The following is an 18,531-nucleotide window of genomic DNA, read 5'->3' as shown; positions in this document are numbered from 1 at the left end:
TGAATTTGTTTTGGCATTAGTGCATACATTTAACATGCAATAAACATATAAAGAGGAATGAAAATAAAGCAAAGTACTGCAACACTCAAGAACTTAAATATAGAATAGAAAAAACATAAACCATAAAAAGTGCAAATATACTTTCAAAAAGCACTACAACATAGCAAATATGTGCAATACAGCTATTACATTATAAGCTAGCAAGTTTTGTGCAGGGTATATTAGGCATGGGATGTGCAAAAGATGACAGTGTAGAGCAAATATGCGTGCTGTGCCTTTATATGCAATGGAGTATTTTTGCACTGGGCGAGGATCTGAGTACTTCCTCCACCACTGCCTGTGTGATCTATCTTTATCTGTCTATCTCTCTGTGCCCCTGTATCTCGTAAAACTAATGCTTTGATGATGACCTAAATCGTCACACGTTTCAAACGTAACCCTGCAGGCAAATAAACAAACACAACAAAAGTGAAAACCGCAATTACGCCTAGTAACCACTGTTTTCCCAAATAAGGGGAACAGTGTGTCCCGTCAAAACAGTGCAGGAAAACACGCGGGTGGCGGGGATGGTGTTGACTGCATTACAGAAGACTTGTCATTCATTCAAGTGCACCCGACCGGAAATGATAACAACATTCACCCTCTAACAAAAGTAGTTTTCTTTGGCGACTGTTCCTTTTATTGTGTTCAGGAGGGACGTGATACACTGAATGGATGAGGTGTTAAACAAGCAAAATATGTTTATTGCTATTAGTGCCTGAAGCCTAAACGTGACAGCAGCGAGGGAAACAGTGAGAGTTCAATGAACACACCACAGTGGGCTTTTTATTTACATAGGATCGTGTTGTAATAGTCCTAACAGTACATATAATTATTCTTTCTATTACAGCCTTACTGACGTCACCTCTTTTGTGGATCATGGAAAGTTTCCTCATTCCCAACCCATTGGGCAACGTTTGGGGTCGGCTGTGATCTCTTGCGCTTACGATTCTTATCCTAGCCCCTGAAGGCATCATCTCACAAAGGAAGGAGTGGCGATTATCTGTTTCATAACTGCTCAGGCGGCCAGTCTTACTCATGTCATCCTCAAAATACCATTCATAACATCAAAAAGATGCCCTCTGCGTGTTATTTATCTTCATCATCGGCCAAATATAGCAGTGACTTACGTTTACAGCAAACCTTGCTTGTTTACTTTCTTGTCGGTGGCCAGAAAAGTGACCTCGACTTATAAAAGATAAGATAGTGGGATTGTCAATGTCGTAAAAGGAGACAAAAAGGACAACAGCTCGTAATTCACGTTTGCTGATGTTTGTTTTTCTAGCTCCCCCTTCAATTGTCCTGAGAAGGTTATACTGACCCAATCCAAACATACTAGAAATAACAATGTAGGGTTGCTTATTATTTTATACCGTTATACCCAATGGTCAGATGTCTCACTGAAAGGATCCCTGATGGGATGTCACTATTTTCCTTGATGCAAAATACACTACAACTCCTCAGAGCAGTGCCAAAACTGTGGATTTGTTTGTGTTAGAGATAAGAAAAATGAGGCAATAGCACATGCTGTGTTGCACGAGGTTCTTTAAAAAAAACATCTTGTCTCATGATCTTATGATACTGAGAGCCTTCACAGTTTTCATGAGCAACACACATGATTTAAAATAAAATATTATGAATTGAGCCAACAAAAGGCTATTTCTCTTGTTTACAGTGTCTAGTTCCACTCATTTCATCAATGTAATTATACTATAGTCAAACATATTACTATAAATAGTGATAATAATAATAATATTTTTTTTTCATTACCTCTGCCCTTTTTTATTTATGAATGTTTTAACATGTTGCTTCCATTGATTCCTGGGGAACCTGATACCATTCAGCCTTTTCAGTGTTGAGTGCAGTGCATATACAGTGCATCTGCTGATCAAAAGAAATGAGCCCACTTCTCTAATATACCTATTTTTTTAAAGTTTGAGTTGTGTCATTTTAACAAAGAACTCAGCTTGCACCAGATATGCAAGACTCCAAGCTCGTCTGTGGCAACACTTCTTGTTCTCTGCATGGTTAAACAACGCCATCTGGTGTATATTCCCTTTAATAACATCTCGATAATCAAGGTTTCTGTCTGTGGTATCTTGTCAAAATTAGTCTTTTATGAGTGAATGAATAAATGAATGACTTTATTTTGAACCAAAACAAAAAATAATAATAAAAAAAAAAAAACAAGACCTGGCATCTATAACAAAATTGTATGCTTCTTCCATACCTATAAATCAACAATTAATATTGTTTAATTAAATCAATAATTTCTTATTTTCTTTGGTATTTTTTGTTTATACAGATATGCAGTGATGATAGCTGGGTAACATGTATGTCAGTGTTATCCAATGTCAAATCTCTGATCATGTGAGGGGACGGTATGGTATGTGCATGATAGTGTGCACAAGGGCACATCGTACCCATATCTTAACCTTTTGCAACAAAAAATGCTGCTTAGGCTATATATCAATGCATAACTAATAATAACCAACAAATAGTATACTTAGATAATAAAACACTGATACTTACAAATAGTATACTTAGATAATAAAACACTGATACTTTAAGTGCATTTTACTGCTAATATTTTGCAATACTTTTTTTGCAAGACAAAGATAACAGTGTCCCAAAGTAGTAGGTAAATTTTAAACTTATTTGTCCCTACCTCTGTCTTACATTTCTTCTTTTAACTCATATATTATTTCAACAAATCCCCAAATGTATTTACAACTAATATACAAATAAATAAATATCCGCACTTTCTATTACCACCCGTCTATTTACCACCCAATTAAATAAATAAGTGATTTGCAGTTCTAGTGCCACCCAGTGTTTCAAAATATATATGCACTCTCACACAACCTTTCCGCATCTATATATCTGCCTAAAAATATCTTTTTTTGTACCTTGTTTAAAATTGATTTGTGCTTTGTTTCAACTCATCACGCAGCCCATTCCACAAGTCCATCCCACACACTGAAATACATAGACTCTTGTTAGTTGTAACACATTGTTGTTGTTTTTTTAATTATATTCTCCTCTTAAATTATAACCCCACCCCTGTCCCAAAACATTTTCGAATGTTTCCTGGAAGTGGATTGACGAGATCTAAAAATTCCAATGCATGTGACTTTAAAAACAGTGTGTTCGTGTACCCCAGTTTGTGTGCTGTCCTGATTGCTCTTTTGAAGGAAGTATAACAGTTGCTTTTGTAAGTGTTGCCCCAAACTTACACTCAGTAAGTCAAGTGCGGCAGTACAAGTGATGAATACAGAATGTCCAGTTTTGCTCTTACATAATTGATATGAGGTTTGCAGCAGTTTTTGTCATCTAGAATCACCCCCAGAAATTTGACAAGTTTCATAGACTCTCTCCACATCAATATTATCAATCATCATCTGTACTTTTGTGTCTGTACTGCGGTTTCCAAACAACATACATTTAGTTTTGTTCAACTTTACAGACAATTTATTTATGCTAAACCATTGTTTTAATATAATTTTTTTCTGTTGTGACCTCCTCCAAAAGCTGCTGCAGATTTTACCCAGAACAAAGAGCACTAGTCCGTGAATAAAACATATTTTAATTTTCTGAACACCATACATGTATCATTTATGTACAAAATTAAGTGTTGGACCCAATACTGACCCCTGTGGGACACCAACAGTAATGTCAAGGCATGATACGTAATCATGCATTTACACAAACTGCTGCCTATGTCCCATAAGGCTTTTCACCCAGTCCAATGCAACCCCTCTTACACCATATCTTTACAATTTTTATTGTAGTTTTCAGTGTCTTTCCCCCAAAATACTTACATAAATTTCAACATTGAGTAAGTGTTGGGGTATGAAGTAACAACCAGTCACTGCTCCTTCACAGTTGACAGCAAATATAACTAATAAAGAAGTGTTTGTCACAAGAGTTTTATCAGAACACCAGTTTTAAGGTCAAATGGTTGAAGCTGAGCCTATCAGCAAGGTCACTGCAAGAACAACTCTATAAAGACGCATTTTTAGGCAGCAGCACATTTAATAGCACATATACTTCCGGTCAGTAAAATACGTTTATTTAAGCACAAAATCGTGAATGTTGTCTTATGATATAACGCATACTATGTCTAATGTTTCCAGCTCAAACACACGTGGTGAAGGCATGATACTTGTGACTTTGAACAGTACCGCTGGAGGGCGACACGAACTTCCTCTCCCCAGAAAGGGTTCAGCTGTCTGGAGACACTGATCCTGGACCAGGTTTGACACCCTTCTCCTTCTACACTACAGCAGATAAACAACAGCTAGGACGTCAAATCTGATCCCAGTTCATCGAAGAAACTGAAAAGTGGGGGAGCTTTGCTTGGAGCTGGACTGGCGCACATGCTGGTGCCCAAGCAGCTCAATTTAAGACAGGCTCCCACTGGAACCAATCAGAATTGAGCTGGCGCAGCAAGTGTCCAATGAACGCCCGCTATTCAGTTTGTAAGGCGGGGCTTCCGAGTAGGCGTGTGGGAGATAGTAGGAAGAGGAGGTCAAATGCGTGCACTGTAAGAGTTTCAAAAACGCGAGGCTGTCTCCAGGAAATTCACGCAGGTAGATATTTGTGTTCGAGTTACATTAGACGATATAATTTACTGTTTTATTATAAGAGTTTAGCTTTAGAAGTAAGTGCGGCGGTGCTGGGTGTGGCTTGTCCGTGTCTTATTTGTGGGCTGTTGACAGATAACGTTAGCTAAATGCTAACGCTACATGTCGCGTGTTTAACTCGATAACGTTAAGTAACGTTACAAGCAGAGTGAAATTATGAGTTTGGCTGGCCAAAAGTCCCTGTTATCATCTATGTAAAGTTAATTCATGGTGCATTTGTGCAGACATTTAACGTTAGCTTTGGCTGTGAAGTTCGTTAGCTAGCTGCTGCACTTTGCTGGCATTGATTTTTGTCTTTGGGCACTGTCACGGTCACAGCTGTCATGTTTCACTCTGTGCCCCGTCGTCCGATCTGCGACATTGGTGTAAACACAATGAGGCTTCAGAGCAGCAGGACAATCAAACGGGCTGTCGAGGAGGGCAAAGGGAAGCTTGAGAGTTTCCCATGGCTGGGCAGGAACATGGGCCTGTTGTTGTCCTGGCTGCAGAGGGCAGGTGTGGGTGCATCTGAGGCCGCGGGGTCTGGTCAAAAGAGGAAGGGGTTGCTGTCCATATTTGCGGACCACTGCGGCTTTGTGACCGGCCAGAGGCTCCGGCGTGCTTGCCAGGTCGGCGAGCTTTACTCCAACCTTTATTCCGAGCGGACCAAGTGGACCCTGGTGGGCAACATATGGCGCAGATTTCAGAGCAAGCACGCCCCCACTGGGAAACTTGTCGCGGCCCTGGCTGGTATCTTCATGTGGGACAGTGAGAAGATTCAAGATGAGGAAATTCGCAGGTTTGAAATCTTCCTTTAAATTCACATATGTTTGCACTTAAGACATACTGTTGATTGACACATTGCAGATACAAGCAGAGTGAGTGTAGACATTTGTCAAAATATATATGAAATGTGCAAAAGTTCACACACAGCAAATAGAGTTAATATGTACAGTGTGTTCACAGAACAGCAAATATGTGCAAAGTGCGCAGCATCAAGCACAGTAGTTCTATACAGGGGATAAGAGGGTTTCACTGAATGGTTAAGTATTAAAATTATGTGAACTGTGCTATGGGCTGCATTCACCAGACCCCAACCCAGTTGAATGCCTACAGGAGCTCTTAGACTAACACATCAGACAAGCATCATTATCAGAATCCCAAATAAGGGAATATCCTTTTGAAGAAGTGTTGTTTATTCCTAGTGTAGAGTTACAGAAACTTGTACAAGCTGTTCAAAGGAGCATTGATGCTGTTCTGGCAGCTCAACACATTACTAAAATGCTTAACATAGTGTTTCCTTCCGTTTGTATTTACAGTGCAGCATTCCATATTGATGTGACTATAATCTGTAGTGTCAACTGTGCAGCATGCTAAACAACCCGTCCTGTTGTTTGCATCCATTTGAAGGTGTGGACTCGAGCTACAGGCACTGGAGGCTGTAAAATGTCTGAACACAGCTACAGGTACAGTGGCCGGACAGCTGGAACCTGGCTGGGAAGTTGTGATGGAGAAGAAGGGCTTCAAAGTGTGGAAGCGCCCTATACCCAACAGTCACCTCTATGAATACAAAGGTCAGCCAGCTTACAATCTCATATGTGTTATCAGGTCTCTGAAATGCAGATAAAGCACACATTTAACTTTCCCAGTACTTTGGTTGTGGTGATACTGGTGTGACTAGTCTGAAGAAACAGCATTTCTCTGTGTTTTACTTGCAGTGTTGGGCTCTTACAACGATGTCACCCCAAGGCAGTTCTTCAATGTACAGGTACAGACATTTCAATTCTTGTTACATGCTACCAGGACAATGTTGGTCTTGATTTATGTAGGAATGAAGTGGCATAGATAATTTATTTGACTGGGATACTGGCATTCAGTAATAAAAACCATCACAGGGAGGAGAACAGCATTATCAGGGTTATATGGGTGCAGCAATGTCCTCACTCCTGAAGTCTAACATATGAGCCATGGAAAATCTTTGCATACTAATCACAGTTATGCAAGTGAATATAACTGGTAGTTTGAAGATTTAACAGTCATAGCAGTTGGACTTTCACCCGTCACTTTTGTTCTGTTGTGTGTTCATGGTATATCTCTGACAGCTTGTTTTGCATTTCCATTACCCAGCCGCTCTTGCATAACCGACATGTTTGCACTGCCCGTGTGTGGCACAAAAGCAACTGCAACACTCACTTTAGGTGCTATATTAAGCACCTTACCCTTGACTTATGCTTTCCCCTTTCTCCCAGTTGGATACAGAGTACAGAAAGAAGTGGGATTCTCTGGTTATCAAGCTTGAAGTGGTGGACAGAGATGCCAGCACAGGCTCTGAAGTTGTGCACTGGGCTACACACTTTCCTGTGAGTTTCTGTTGATTTGCTATCATGCCTAAAGGGGAGATGGCTGTTTGTATTGCATAATGTGTGTGTTTGTAGGTAGTTTTCCTTCCTTGTTTCGTTGTACAAGCAAAGAGTGATTGACCTTGGCTTATTGTGTGGTCAATATTGTGGTCTGTATTTTTTTAACCTGGACCATATTTTTCCATGTTTTTGTGTCTAAGTGATGAATGGAAATTTTTGAAACTGGTCCAGTTTTGAGAGAGACCACTGCAGTTGCTAAATGGGCTCCAGTGTAATCTTTGGGGCACATTCTCAACGTCAGTGTATGTCCACTTAACATTCTTGTTTTTGCCACTGACAGGTGCAGATTGTTGCTGAAAGTGTCTGACAATATTGTGGAAAGCACCCCACATATAAATAAAATGTATTTCTTGACCTTTTGCCTGATCTGGTCTGATCGTGCTTGTCTTTCTGCAACAATTCAACTCATTAAACTTCAGAAGAGACTACTCCTTGAGTGAGACTTGAATAGACACAATAACAGACTGGATCAGGCAAAAGGTAAAACAATCTGAGCCTGTCGGTGGCATAACAACCACTTTTAGTGGACAAACACTGACAGCGCTCTTACCGAGAGGTAACCAAGTAGTTACATTACAGCCAGTTTCACATCTGCCGGCTGAAGTGGTCTCGCTCAATACTGGACCAATTTCAAAAAATTGTTGTTCCCATCAGTCAGTTAATCTACATTCAGACTGCGGCCAAATCAGATTTGTTTTTCAAAGCGGATCTTTAAGATGGACTGTCTGCACTGTTATTGGCAGGTGATCAGATTGGATTTGTGAGTCTAGACAATACCAACCTACCTGCACGGGTAGCTGTGGTAACAACAAGGCGTCAGTAGCTATGCCGATGACGCGGCTTGCCAGTATGAAAGCATCAGAAATTGAGGCTAACCTCAACTGGAATGGTTTTCAACATGGAAAAAATGGATGAAAAATCGCAGAAGACATTCAGTGTCAGATTTATCATCACGGATTCATTTTACAAAGTCTCAAAAAGACACTGCAGTCCAAGGCTCGATTACAGAGCTTCTAAAAGAGATTCGATCGCACAAGAGCCCTTGCCAGAGCAGCACAAAGGTTAATGCAGACTCCTGCACACAGCCTAGCTGGAAAAGCTCTGCTTCAGTGATACAGTAATGTTACACAAAAGACAGTTTCAAATACTATTTCAGCAGCCAGAGCTGTGAGCGAATCTGTAGAAATTTGATCGGAATCACATTTCAAACCCCTTCCAAATGTGGTTTTGGACCTGAGTTTGCAAAAATGGCATTTTGTATTTTGCTGTCCAGACTTTCTAAAAAATCAGTCAGGATCCAATCAGGATTTGGGCTGGCAGTCACAAGTCACTTAGAAACAAAAACATGGGAAAATAGGGTCCAGGTTGAAAATATGCTTAAGGTTCCCTCTAAGAGAAACTACGAACTCAGTTTCAATATATCTATCAGTTTCTATTTTAGAACATCAGCTGTTATTTAATCTTGTCTAATCTCTCCTCACAGTATCCCATGTACTCGAGGGACTATGTTTATGTGCGTCGCTATGACGTGGATATAGAAAACAACCTGATGATCCTGGTATCCAGGTGAGACTTCAAACATAATATCTCTCTGAAGTCAAATATGGTTTAGCTTTTGATACATTACTAAATTATTAACTTGTTGTAATTCTGTTGTACAGAGCCGTGGAGCATCCCAGAGTCCCAGAGACTCAGGACTTTGTGAGAGTCCATTCATACCAGTCAAAGATGGTCATCCGCCCTCACAAGTCCTTTGATGAGGTTTGTGGTGAATGTGTTGCTGCACACATTAATTTAACTTGCATCCAGGGTGCTGTGTTTTGTAGTCGCTGAGTTTGAGTGTGTTTTTCTGCACAGAATGGATTCGATTACCTGCTGACCTACAGTGATGATCCTCAGACTGTCTTTCCCCGTTACTGCGTGAGCTGGATGGTGTCAAGTGGTGAGTTCTTTTCACTTGTTGAAACTGCTTAGAGCTGCTGATAATAATGATCTTTAGAATCATATTTTATTATTGATTTCTTGCTGGGTCAAAAACCCAGTATTATTCCATTTAAAATGACATTATGAAGCTGGATTATGCAAATGTAGAGCATCTTTTTTTACTCTAACATTTAGAGTTATGTGCATTTTTATACTTTGGGTGTGTATTTCTTTCCTCTCGTACATTTCATCCTATCCCCACTGAGTATGCATATTTCACCCAGATAATAAGGAGGCTCTCTCTTTGCTCCTGGCAGGTATGCCTGATTTTCTGGAAAAGCTGCATACTGCTGCCTTGAGGGCCAAGAATTTAGAAGTTGGGATTCACGACTACGCAGGTGTCATTAAATCCAGTGACAACAACCGCCAGCAGAGCCAGGAGCGGCTCAGTGGAGAAAAGCCACACACAGGTGGTCCCGGACAGATCTACGCTTGAGACGGAGAATTTATAGACCAGAGGTTATGTTGGTCTGTTTTTCGCTCGCACTTGAACCCGACTCAAACCCTCCAGCCTATCTTTTTGGGTAGATTGCATGAACTGCAAATGGAAGCTGCAACCTACGTTAAAGACAGATATACAGTATGTCCTTCCATAGACATGGTTATAGTGGTTGCTGATGAGATGTCACAAGAACAATGAATCGTACCGATGACAGCTGACACCTGTCCTTTTTGGGAAACGTTGCCATAGAAATTTTCACCCAGACTGCTGGCATTGGCACTGTTTTTGCTTGGCAAAGTGGCATTTTTTGCCGCCATTGGTAATGATGTAGGTCCAAGAGCCATTGGTAAGATCGAGCCAAAGTTCCTAATTGTAGAGATGCTTTTGCCAAGATGCAGTTTCTCCCATTTTAACGTTCTATGTCTTGTCTTCCACTGTTTGACAAGGCTTGACTTCAAAGGCTGTTCAGAGCGAATGCAGCCACATTACTGTATTAGTGTCTGTGGTGTGATTACAGCGAGATGTTGTGGAAATGGTCATGCAGTACTGGACGGTGAAACCCAAAACTTCTGCACCTACAGATGAAGAATTGAGGACTTTCTACCACATTTTTTCATGCAACTAAAGCAACTGGTTTCCTGTTTGCTCACAGTGTGTGTTTGATCTTTATGTGTCTGGATGGGATGGATTAAAAAAACTAATGATGCCATTACTGGAAAATTTGTCCAAAGAATTGAAAATGAACATTCTCGTACATTGTATTTTGGGGATTGCGCTGTTTTGCCATTGGCACAGTTGAGTTTTCACGCTGTTCATCTCACCGTGTCTGTGTAACCGTTGAAACTGCCAGCGTTGACAAAACAGCCTTCTGAAGATGAACCAGTCCTTCAGCACTAGGGGCATAGTGTCTTATAACAACCACATAAATCCTCAGCTCAAAGGTACTGATGCGCTTCAGTTTACTCTCACTAGCAAGGCATGCCTACAGAGACACATTTCAATAAACCCATGCCCCTTTGTCGAAGAAACTTGGACCACCTGTGCCACATCACAATTTATTTACATTTCATATTAAGTTAAAAAATTAAGTTGTCCCATTTCAGCTCAGAAATTATTTTGTCATCTTGGTGTCCACAGCAGTTGTAGCAGACATCACTGAAGTTTGAACTGTTGGAGCTATGGGTGTTTGTGTTTTCTTTGTGTTACAGTTGATCTTGTACATTCATAAAACCGTTGCCTGAATACTGGAAATCCCTGTTCTTATAAGTACAACAAGCTCTGTTACATGTTTGTCCTGCGTTGTGATTCATCAGTCTTTATTATTAATGTGGATCCTACTGATAGTCCATAACTCATCCTTCCTAATCATCCTTGTTGCTTTCCTAATGAACTTTTTGCAGGGGTGTTATGAATGTACAAAGAGCTCCACGTTGTGTGGGAAAACATCGCCTAATAAAGTACACTGTTTACAGCCTGACAATCTGGCACAGAAATCTTGAAATTCATTTGTGTTTAAAACATCTTTATGTGTATTAAAAATCTCATACTTGTAGGTGGTACATCAGAGTGAAGCAGCTGCAGTAACTGTCTCAAGATCAAACAGTATAGTGGCATCCACTTTTGTGAAGGTCCCACATGTATAAGAATCCCCGATTTAATATATCCCCGTTGTCATTGTGTGTATTTCCATACTGTGAAGTATTTCAGTCTGTTTGATCAAAAAAAAGAAGGATAAAAAAGGGGCAGTGAAAGTTGTGAAACACTGATATATTGAAAGTGCGAGGGAGAAAATGAAATGCTTTTTTTTTTATATTTATCTCTTGTGTGGTCAAACAGAACTGTGAGACTCTAAAGAGATCATCGTAATCTAATTTAACATTATGCAACGTTTGCTAATGTTCAGCTTGTGAATGTAACATGTTAACGGTCATTTATAGACACCTGCGTGCCACCTGCAGTAGTCTAAAAGAGTTGTCACATACTGTTTTTGTTACTTCTTCCTACAGGCAGTAGAACGTTTGTTGTGATTAGCCACCACATCATGAGGATTACCTATGAATACTATTGTGTGGTTATGAGCTGGTGCACTTGTCACCCTGTGATTTCATGGCTGATTGAAATGGAAGAGCGACTAATCAAATCAAATAAACATCTTCATGTGTATCTTTCTGTGTTCAGCTGCTGATTGCAGAGCATGCTTGGTTCTGACCTTGTCTAGGTAGGAAAAAAGGGGTGATTAGCCTTTTGTTTGTGTAAAGCAGCCATCGTAGTCTGGTCTAATGGGATAATGTGTAAACCTATATACTCCCTGTCTGGGCAAAAGGTCAGTGACAGACTGCAGAGAGGCTCCACAGTTTACTGAAAGCACTGTGTGCTCTGCTGATCTGCTTGGAACAAAACTTACTCCACTGGCTAAAACCTGTAGCTCCAGTGGCGTAAATACAGGCAGTGTGGTTGCCCTGGGGCCTGTGGGGTGGGGCCATGGAGAGAGTAAGCGTCCTTCAACAATGTGTTGGGCAGAGAACTTGCCCTTGTGGTGATTCAGATTGCCACATGAGAAATACACGTGTTCAAAGAATTAATTTGGGGGCCATTTGCTAAATATTCCTTCGAAAAGGCAAGCCCATCACTGTCATGGTTTTCTGGTCTTTATTTCTGTCTTTACTCTTTTTTGTTTTTGGTATAACAGTCAGTAGAAATCTTCAACAAAATGATATGCTTGTTCTTCAACTATAAAAAACGAACAAAAAACAATTAAATTTAATGAATATTTTCTTATTTTCTTTGTTGAATTTCTTTGATCATGTGTGGAGAAGATATGATATATTGTAGACAGTTTAGTTGCATAATCTGTCAAGGCTGACAAACTTGGCACATCTGCAAGCCGAGCGAGCTGTCTTGCCTTTCAAACACAGAAGCGGCAGTAAAAAGAGCAGAAGAAGGTAGCAAACCTCACTAAATTAAATTCCTTTGCCTTTTTATGGACAGTTGTATACCCACAGATAACCCCCCCCCTCCTAACAGCAATGCAACAGCTTGCCAGTAATCAGAATCAGTGCTGCTCTTAGTGACATGTCAACAACCATGCAGCAAGTATAGATAGATATAACGTTAGTTTATATGTGTGTGTACTTCATAACTAATAACTAGTATGCACTGGAACCCATTGTGACTACCCTACACCACTGTGTAGCTCTGTCCCAAATCCACACTACATAGTAGTTCTTTACAGAATGTAGCCCACTACATACTAACTGCCATAATGAACTGTTTTAGTAATAATCATAACGCATTTTGAAATGCCCACTTTGGCCTGGCATCCTGGCTCCCCCTTGTCGTAACATATTCCTGAGGCAGCATCGGATGTGAGCCCCAGTCTCCCACACTAAGGTCAGTAGCCTTAACCACTGAGTTATCCTGCCAACACAGACACTCTTTCTTCTGGGCACATTTAACCTTTTTTATTTGGGCGTTGGACTTTAAAATTTACCTGCCCTGAATAAGGATCAAACCTCTGACCTCAGAATTCCCAAGCAGCTCTTTAACAGCCTGAGGTATTCCACCTCATACTTCTGTTGTGTTTCACGGAGCCTTTCACTCTGTCCTCTGGACAGTGGCCTTTAAAATTCACCTGCCCTGGACTAGGATCAAACATTCAACCTAAGGACTTCCAACCAGCTAACAGCCTGAGCTACCAGGCCAGAGACATTTTGTATGTGTTTCTTTGGCATTTTAACTTTCTCCTTCAGACATCAGCTTGCAAAACAGACAGACTGTTCACCTGGGAATTGAACTCTGATCCTCTGACCTTCAAACCAGTCCTCTATCTCCCTAAGCTAACAAGCTGGAGACACTCAAATGTGCCTCCTTGAAGATTTTCTCTTTCTCCTTTAGACAAAGCATTAGAAAAAATAAACAAAGGAAGTCCATGTATAACTAACTATAAATAAATCATAGTATATGTTGAAAAACCTAAATAACTCAGTACAGTGTGTTCAGACCAAAGTCAGGTGACATGGTATAAATGCTCTTTTTTATTCTGTTTCTGTATTATGTTGAGGAGGGCCATGTGCCTACATGTACATGGCCATGTACATACATACATATATATATGTATATATATGTATATGTATATATATATATATATATATTTATATATATATAAACCCAGCCCAGTTAAATTTGTAATTGAACAGCCCTGGTTTAAGGGGTCCTTGTATCATGCGTGCTGGCTCACTGTCATGACACGCTGGGATGCTTGAATAGAACAGAGCCATTGTTAATTTTTAAGTAAGTCTTGGGCATTTTCTCCTATGTCAAGTAAAATTTCCAATGTGAAAAAAGACTATTGATTTTTTTTAAAAATAAATTAAGTTAATGAATTGTATTTGAAATAAGTAATAAGTAATAGCAGTGTTCAAGACAGCAGCTAGGAGTTACATCACCTCATCCACGGTGAGAGTGCACCCATAAAATAAAGTTTTAGCCAACAATGACAATCTATCATTTTAACTCTGGCACACGCTGCTACTGAAATTAAAAGTCTCCAACAAAGGGGGGTGTATTTTTTCTGGGTTGGATATGACAAATGCATGTATAAATATTTCTCCAGGATAGAGCGTGCTGACTCAGTACAACATGACAAGACAAGGCTTGTGGTGCACTTCGTTGCGGTAATGGTCATTCTGACAGTGATTCATACCCAAAAGTCTCACAAGTATTTTACATTGCACGTTATCTGCAGCACATGAAGGCTGCATTTATTAAAACATGTCATAAAGAAAGGACAAGTCTGGTTTAATCATTTAAAATGTATTGGTTTAATGCAGGAGTTATGATGTGACATATGGGACAACAAAAGTGCTGCATAGAGACAAAACTAATATAATTTTATCATCACTTCAAGAACATGAACTCTCTGTCTAAAACACATGGGCTTGTGTGTCTCAGGGTTTGATTTACAGATCAGTGTTGTGTCCGCATTCTTAACCGAGTGCACATTGTTTTAATGGATGACCTCCACTGTCTGAAATCATCAGCCGTAGTTAAAAGCCACGGAGCACTTACAATAATTGATCGTTTCCACAAATCTGCCACATTGACACCAACCAGCTTTTAGAAAAATGTTTTATCTTTATGAATGCTATAAAAACCTGTGAGCCCCACTCTCCCTGTATATATTTATATATATTTGAAAATCGATTTTTGCCCTTTATTCAACATTTTTAAAAAAGCCAATAAAACACACAGGATGTTAATATGATATTTATTGGTCACGGTCCGACATCTTAGAGTACATGACGAGATAAAACAACAGGAGTAGCATTAAAAACAAAATTAGAGCCAACTATCATATGATGGTGGTCCTTTTGTACCTTGTAGTCTTAATTTTTTCTCCAAATACTTGAGTTTTATTGCCCCATTTTCGTTTATTTCATTTAAATTGTTAAATTTTAGAAATGCACAGGCACACCACTGACTTGAAAATGAAAATCTGAGCTTTTTTAAATCACTCGGGAGGTCAGAACAGAAGGCCGATAGTGCTCACAAGCCTCCAAGGTGCTTGGCACAACCATGGACAGAAGACGCACTGCATGGTTAGATCAAGCACAATGGGGTCCTGGGCGAAGGCAAAAAACCCAACACCGATCACAGATGATCCCGCTCAACACAAGGCATCCGAGGAACTTAACAGCTTTGTCATTTGCTTTTGGGTAAAGGAAGAAAATCAGTAAAATAGAAAATGTCTTTCTGCTTTCGTCAGCCAGCTCATCAAGTATTAAACTCTAAAAAGAAATACATCACCGTCAAAGTATTTTCTGGATTATAACAGCTGAAGAACCCCACGGTTTGATTTGTATCTGCAGTCCAAGAGTCGAAAAAGTCCAAAGGTGTGAGGGAGGAGATCCAAGCTCATCGACAGATTGTTAAAAAATAAAAGTCATACCATTGGTTCACACAATGATTAGAAAAAGATAGTAACACAGTTGCGGTTAAGAAACATCTGCAGAATAAAAAAAAAAGCGATTAGTCATAGGTCACACTCACTGCGGAGAAAAAGGGCTACACCCTAACTGCGTACAAACTGCGTCAAACCCCACCCTCCCGCCCTTCACGCCCGACTCTACCAGACACGACTTAAAAAAAAAAAAGTCCAAAAACTCTCACTATTTTATGAAACAAGCATTCAAATATTAAACATTTTTCAGAAATGATTTACAGCAGGCCGAAGGAATGCTGGCTTAATCAAATTAGTTCTCCATCAGTCTGTTGGGTGTTCTTCAACTGATCGATGGAAACACAGTTTGGGTAATTCGTCAGTGATCTTGTTAGAAGCCGCAGCATCTCATAGAGTCCAGTCTCTCAGATTTTACATGCAATTGACTTCAAAAATAACTCTTGATCTACAGATACCAATGGACTCAAGCATGACTGTCTACACTGCTGTTGTCCATCTGAGGACATTTTCTGTCCAGTTAGAGAAAACAAACAACCCCCTTCTGGCAATTTAGTCCTAACTATGTTAACGGTCACTGAGTGCAATGTCAAGAGTCATGATACCATCAAGCAAAGACAGCTGCTTCTCCAAAAGGTTTGACAATCTTGTTACCTTCTCTCGTGTCTCTTTCGGGCTCCCCTGGGACATCTTACTAAAATGAGAAGGCATGGTGCGATAATCAACTTAGAGCTCTGGCAACTGGACCACTTTGTGTGATGAAATTACACCACAATGCAAATGGACGCGCCAAGGAGAAACCCTGCGTTTGCAGTTGACCAAATGGTATGAAAATTGGAGTGCTTGGGGTGAAAATGGTAGGCGGTGGCGGTGAAACAGACCTCTGTTTTTCTGAACAATGAGGATGTTTCAAAGGGATGCAGTGTGGCTGATGGGATGGCGTGATGGGTTTTTATGCATGGATGATTGTGATACATAATTATGCATGCTTACCTTGTTTTTGGTGTTTTGTCTTTCTTTAAAAATTGACATGGATTACAAAAACCTCTGCTTCAGGAGTTGCACTTCAAACTCAGAAATTATAAAAGTATTTTTAAATGTTCTTTATCAGTACAAGTATCTGAATAAAAGCAAAGGAACATAAAATATTCTTCAGACTTTGGGTAAAACCCCAAAAACTATCAATGCAACACTACAGATATGAGACTTTACTCTGTATTTTGCTGAAAACCTCCAGCTGCTGTCTTTGGAAACTCACTTCTTTACATCTGGTCTGTCCAAGGAAACCCACCTTCCCATCCTCTGGTCCCAAAGTCGGTGTGAGGTGCAGCTGGCTGAGGGGCGATGAAGGCGACTGGGAGCTCTGAGCTGTGTCTTGGGGTCTTCCAGCTTGCTCAACTGGAGACAGACTGTCCTGACTGCGTCCTCAGCACCCTTCAAGTCCCCATCTCCTGCCCCTCCTTCAAGCTAGGAGGGGTTGGCATGTTCTCTTGGGATAGGTGCACTGGCAAGGAGGACTTGGTCAGGCTGGGATTGGACGCGGGTTGGGGAGTTTGGGGGGGCCACCGGTTCCGCAATTCATAAATATTAATACAGAGTCCTCCCTCTCCAAATGGGTAGATTCTTTAATTTTGTTAGAGGGGAAGTGCTTTATTCACTTAATGGCTTTTATTAGTGCCCGGTCTTCAACTCTTTCATTAGCTAAAGTGCTGCTATAATTTACAGGGTAAAAGGGGGTGGGGAAGGGGTGGTGTCTGAGCAGGGTTGATCCTGCTACTGCTGCTGCTGCTGCTGCGGGACAGGCAGCTGGTACCCTCAACCACTGCAGCTTTTCCTACAAAAGTGGCCATTCTGTTAGTAAGAACTGTAGTCTATAACATCAGATACACTCAATAGCATCCTCACTGAGCGTTATAGTGTTGTCGCAAGTGTTAAGAGCATGTTGTCAGGGTTTTTATACATCCATGAACCTGGATCCTGTTGCATTTCTACTTTGTCGTATAACATCCAAGATGAATATTATTCAGAATCATAGACAGTGTAACCCGATAACACTTCTGACATTTGAATAGCTTTTTATATACGAGTAGAATATTATTTTTGTGATTTTGAAAAGCACTTTTTCTCCTTGTACGCAGAGTGGATTTGTTCTGTTGGGGATTGAAGTAATTTTTCTTTACTATAGCACGTTATTTGATTTCATATTCTTCTGGTAAATGCAGATATTCATGATTATTTAAGTGGCTTTCATTCATATTGGATTTTCTGCACTGCCCCAAAGTTACTTGGTATATCTTTAATTGCCTACATTTTCCTGTTTGATATATTTTATGTGTAATGTTAGATGAAATTCAAGGGTGAGTTTATTTGTACAGAGCTGAAATTATAAAGGCAGGCACCACATCTTTGCAGCGTATTAAATGGAATGAAAAAGCTCAGCGTATGCATCATCACGGTTTGGTTCAACAAACTATAGAGCCTTTATTTTTTCCATCTGATTATATTATACCATAGTCTATATCTTTGCGGATACACTGCCGCCATCCACTGAATCTCTGGCAAGTATGAGCTGCTCAGACACAAAATGGCCGCCACACTTCCTGCATGTTGCAACATATCGACATCAGATAATGCGAGCCTCTAAAAGTGCTCCCTGCTCTGATGAAATGCTCTTTATTTTGCTCTGTGGAGTCTTGTTAGCTGTGAACAGCTGGCGTATGATGTCCCCAGACTGCGTCTGAGTGAATGAACTGATTAACCTGAGTGGCCGTCCCTACCAGGGAGAGGGGGTTGGACCACCAGCCTGAATAACTGCCTTCATCATCAATGTCACATAAATCACTTAGCTGGACGGGGCTTTTTAAACGACTTTGTTTCTCCGAGCCAGACTGAAATGGTCGTGGTTAACGCTGTTGCTTGGTGCTGGTGTGTTTCTGAAGGAGACCATGTTACTGTGGTGGATTCAATGATGCAACATTTCTGTGGCTGACCAGTGCATTAGATTATCTTGATTTAAACAGAGAGAGAAAAACTGCTGTACTTGATAAATGAAGGCACAATAGGTGA

At 40.3% G+C, this 18,531-nt stretch overlaps 1 protein-coding gene across 1 annotated transcript; it reads left to right on the top strand.

The window, feature by feature from the left end:
* The first annotated feature begins 4,532 nt into the window (after positions 1–4,532).
* On the top strand, positions 4,533–11,672 carry stard7 (StAR-related lipid transfer (START) domain containing 7). Its single transcript, XM_050053235.1, has 8 exons — positions 4,533–5,463; positions 6,075–6,238; positions 6,383–6,432; positions 6,914–7,024; positions 8,568–8,650; positions 8,746–8,845; positions 8,942–9,026; positions 9,325–11,672. The coding sequence occupies exons 1-8, from the start codon at positions 5,009–5,011 to the stop codon at positions 9,501–9,503; spliced, it is 1,227 nt and encodes a 408-aa protein (XP_049909192.1). The 5' UTR covers positions 4,533–5,008; the 3' UTR covers positions 9,504–11,672.
* The last annotated feature ends 6,859 nt before the right edge of the window (positions 11,673–18,531 follow it).

Source organism: Epinephelus moara, chromosome 9, assembly GCF_006386435.1.
Source record: "Epinephelus moara isolate mb chromosome 9, YSFRI_EMoa_1.0, whole genome shotgun sequence".
NCBI lineage: Eukaryota > Metazoa > Chordata > Actinopteri > Perciformes > Serranidae > Epinephelus > Epinephelus moara.
This window is presented reverse-complemented; position numbering and strand designations above follow the sequence as displayed.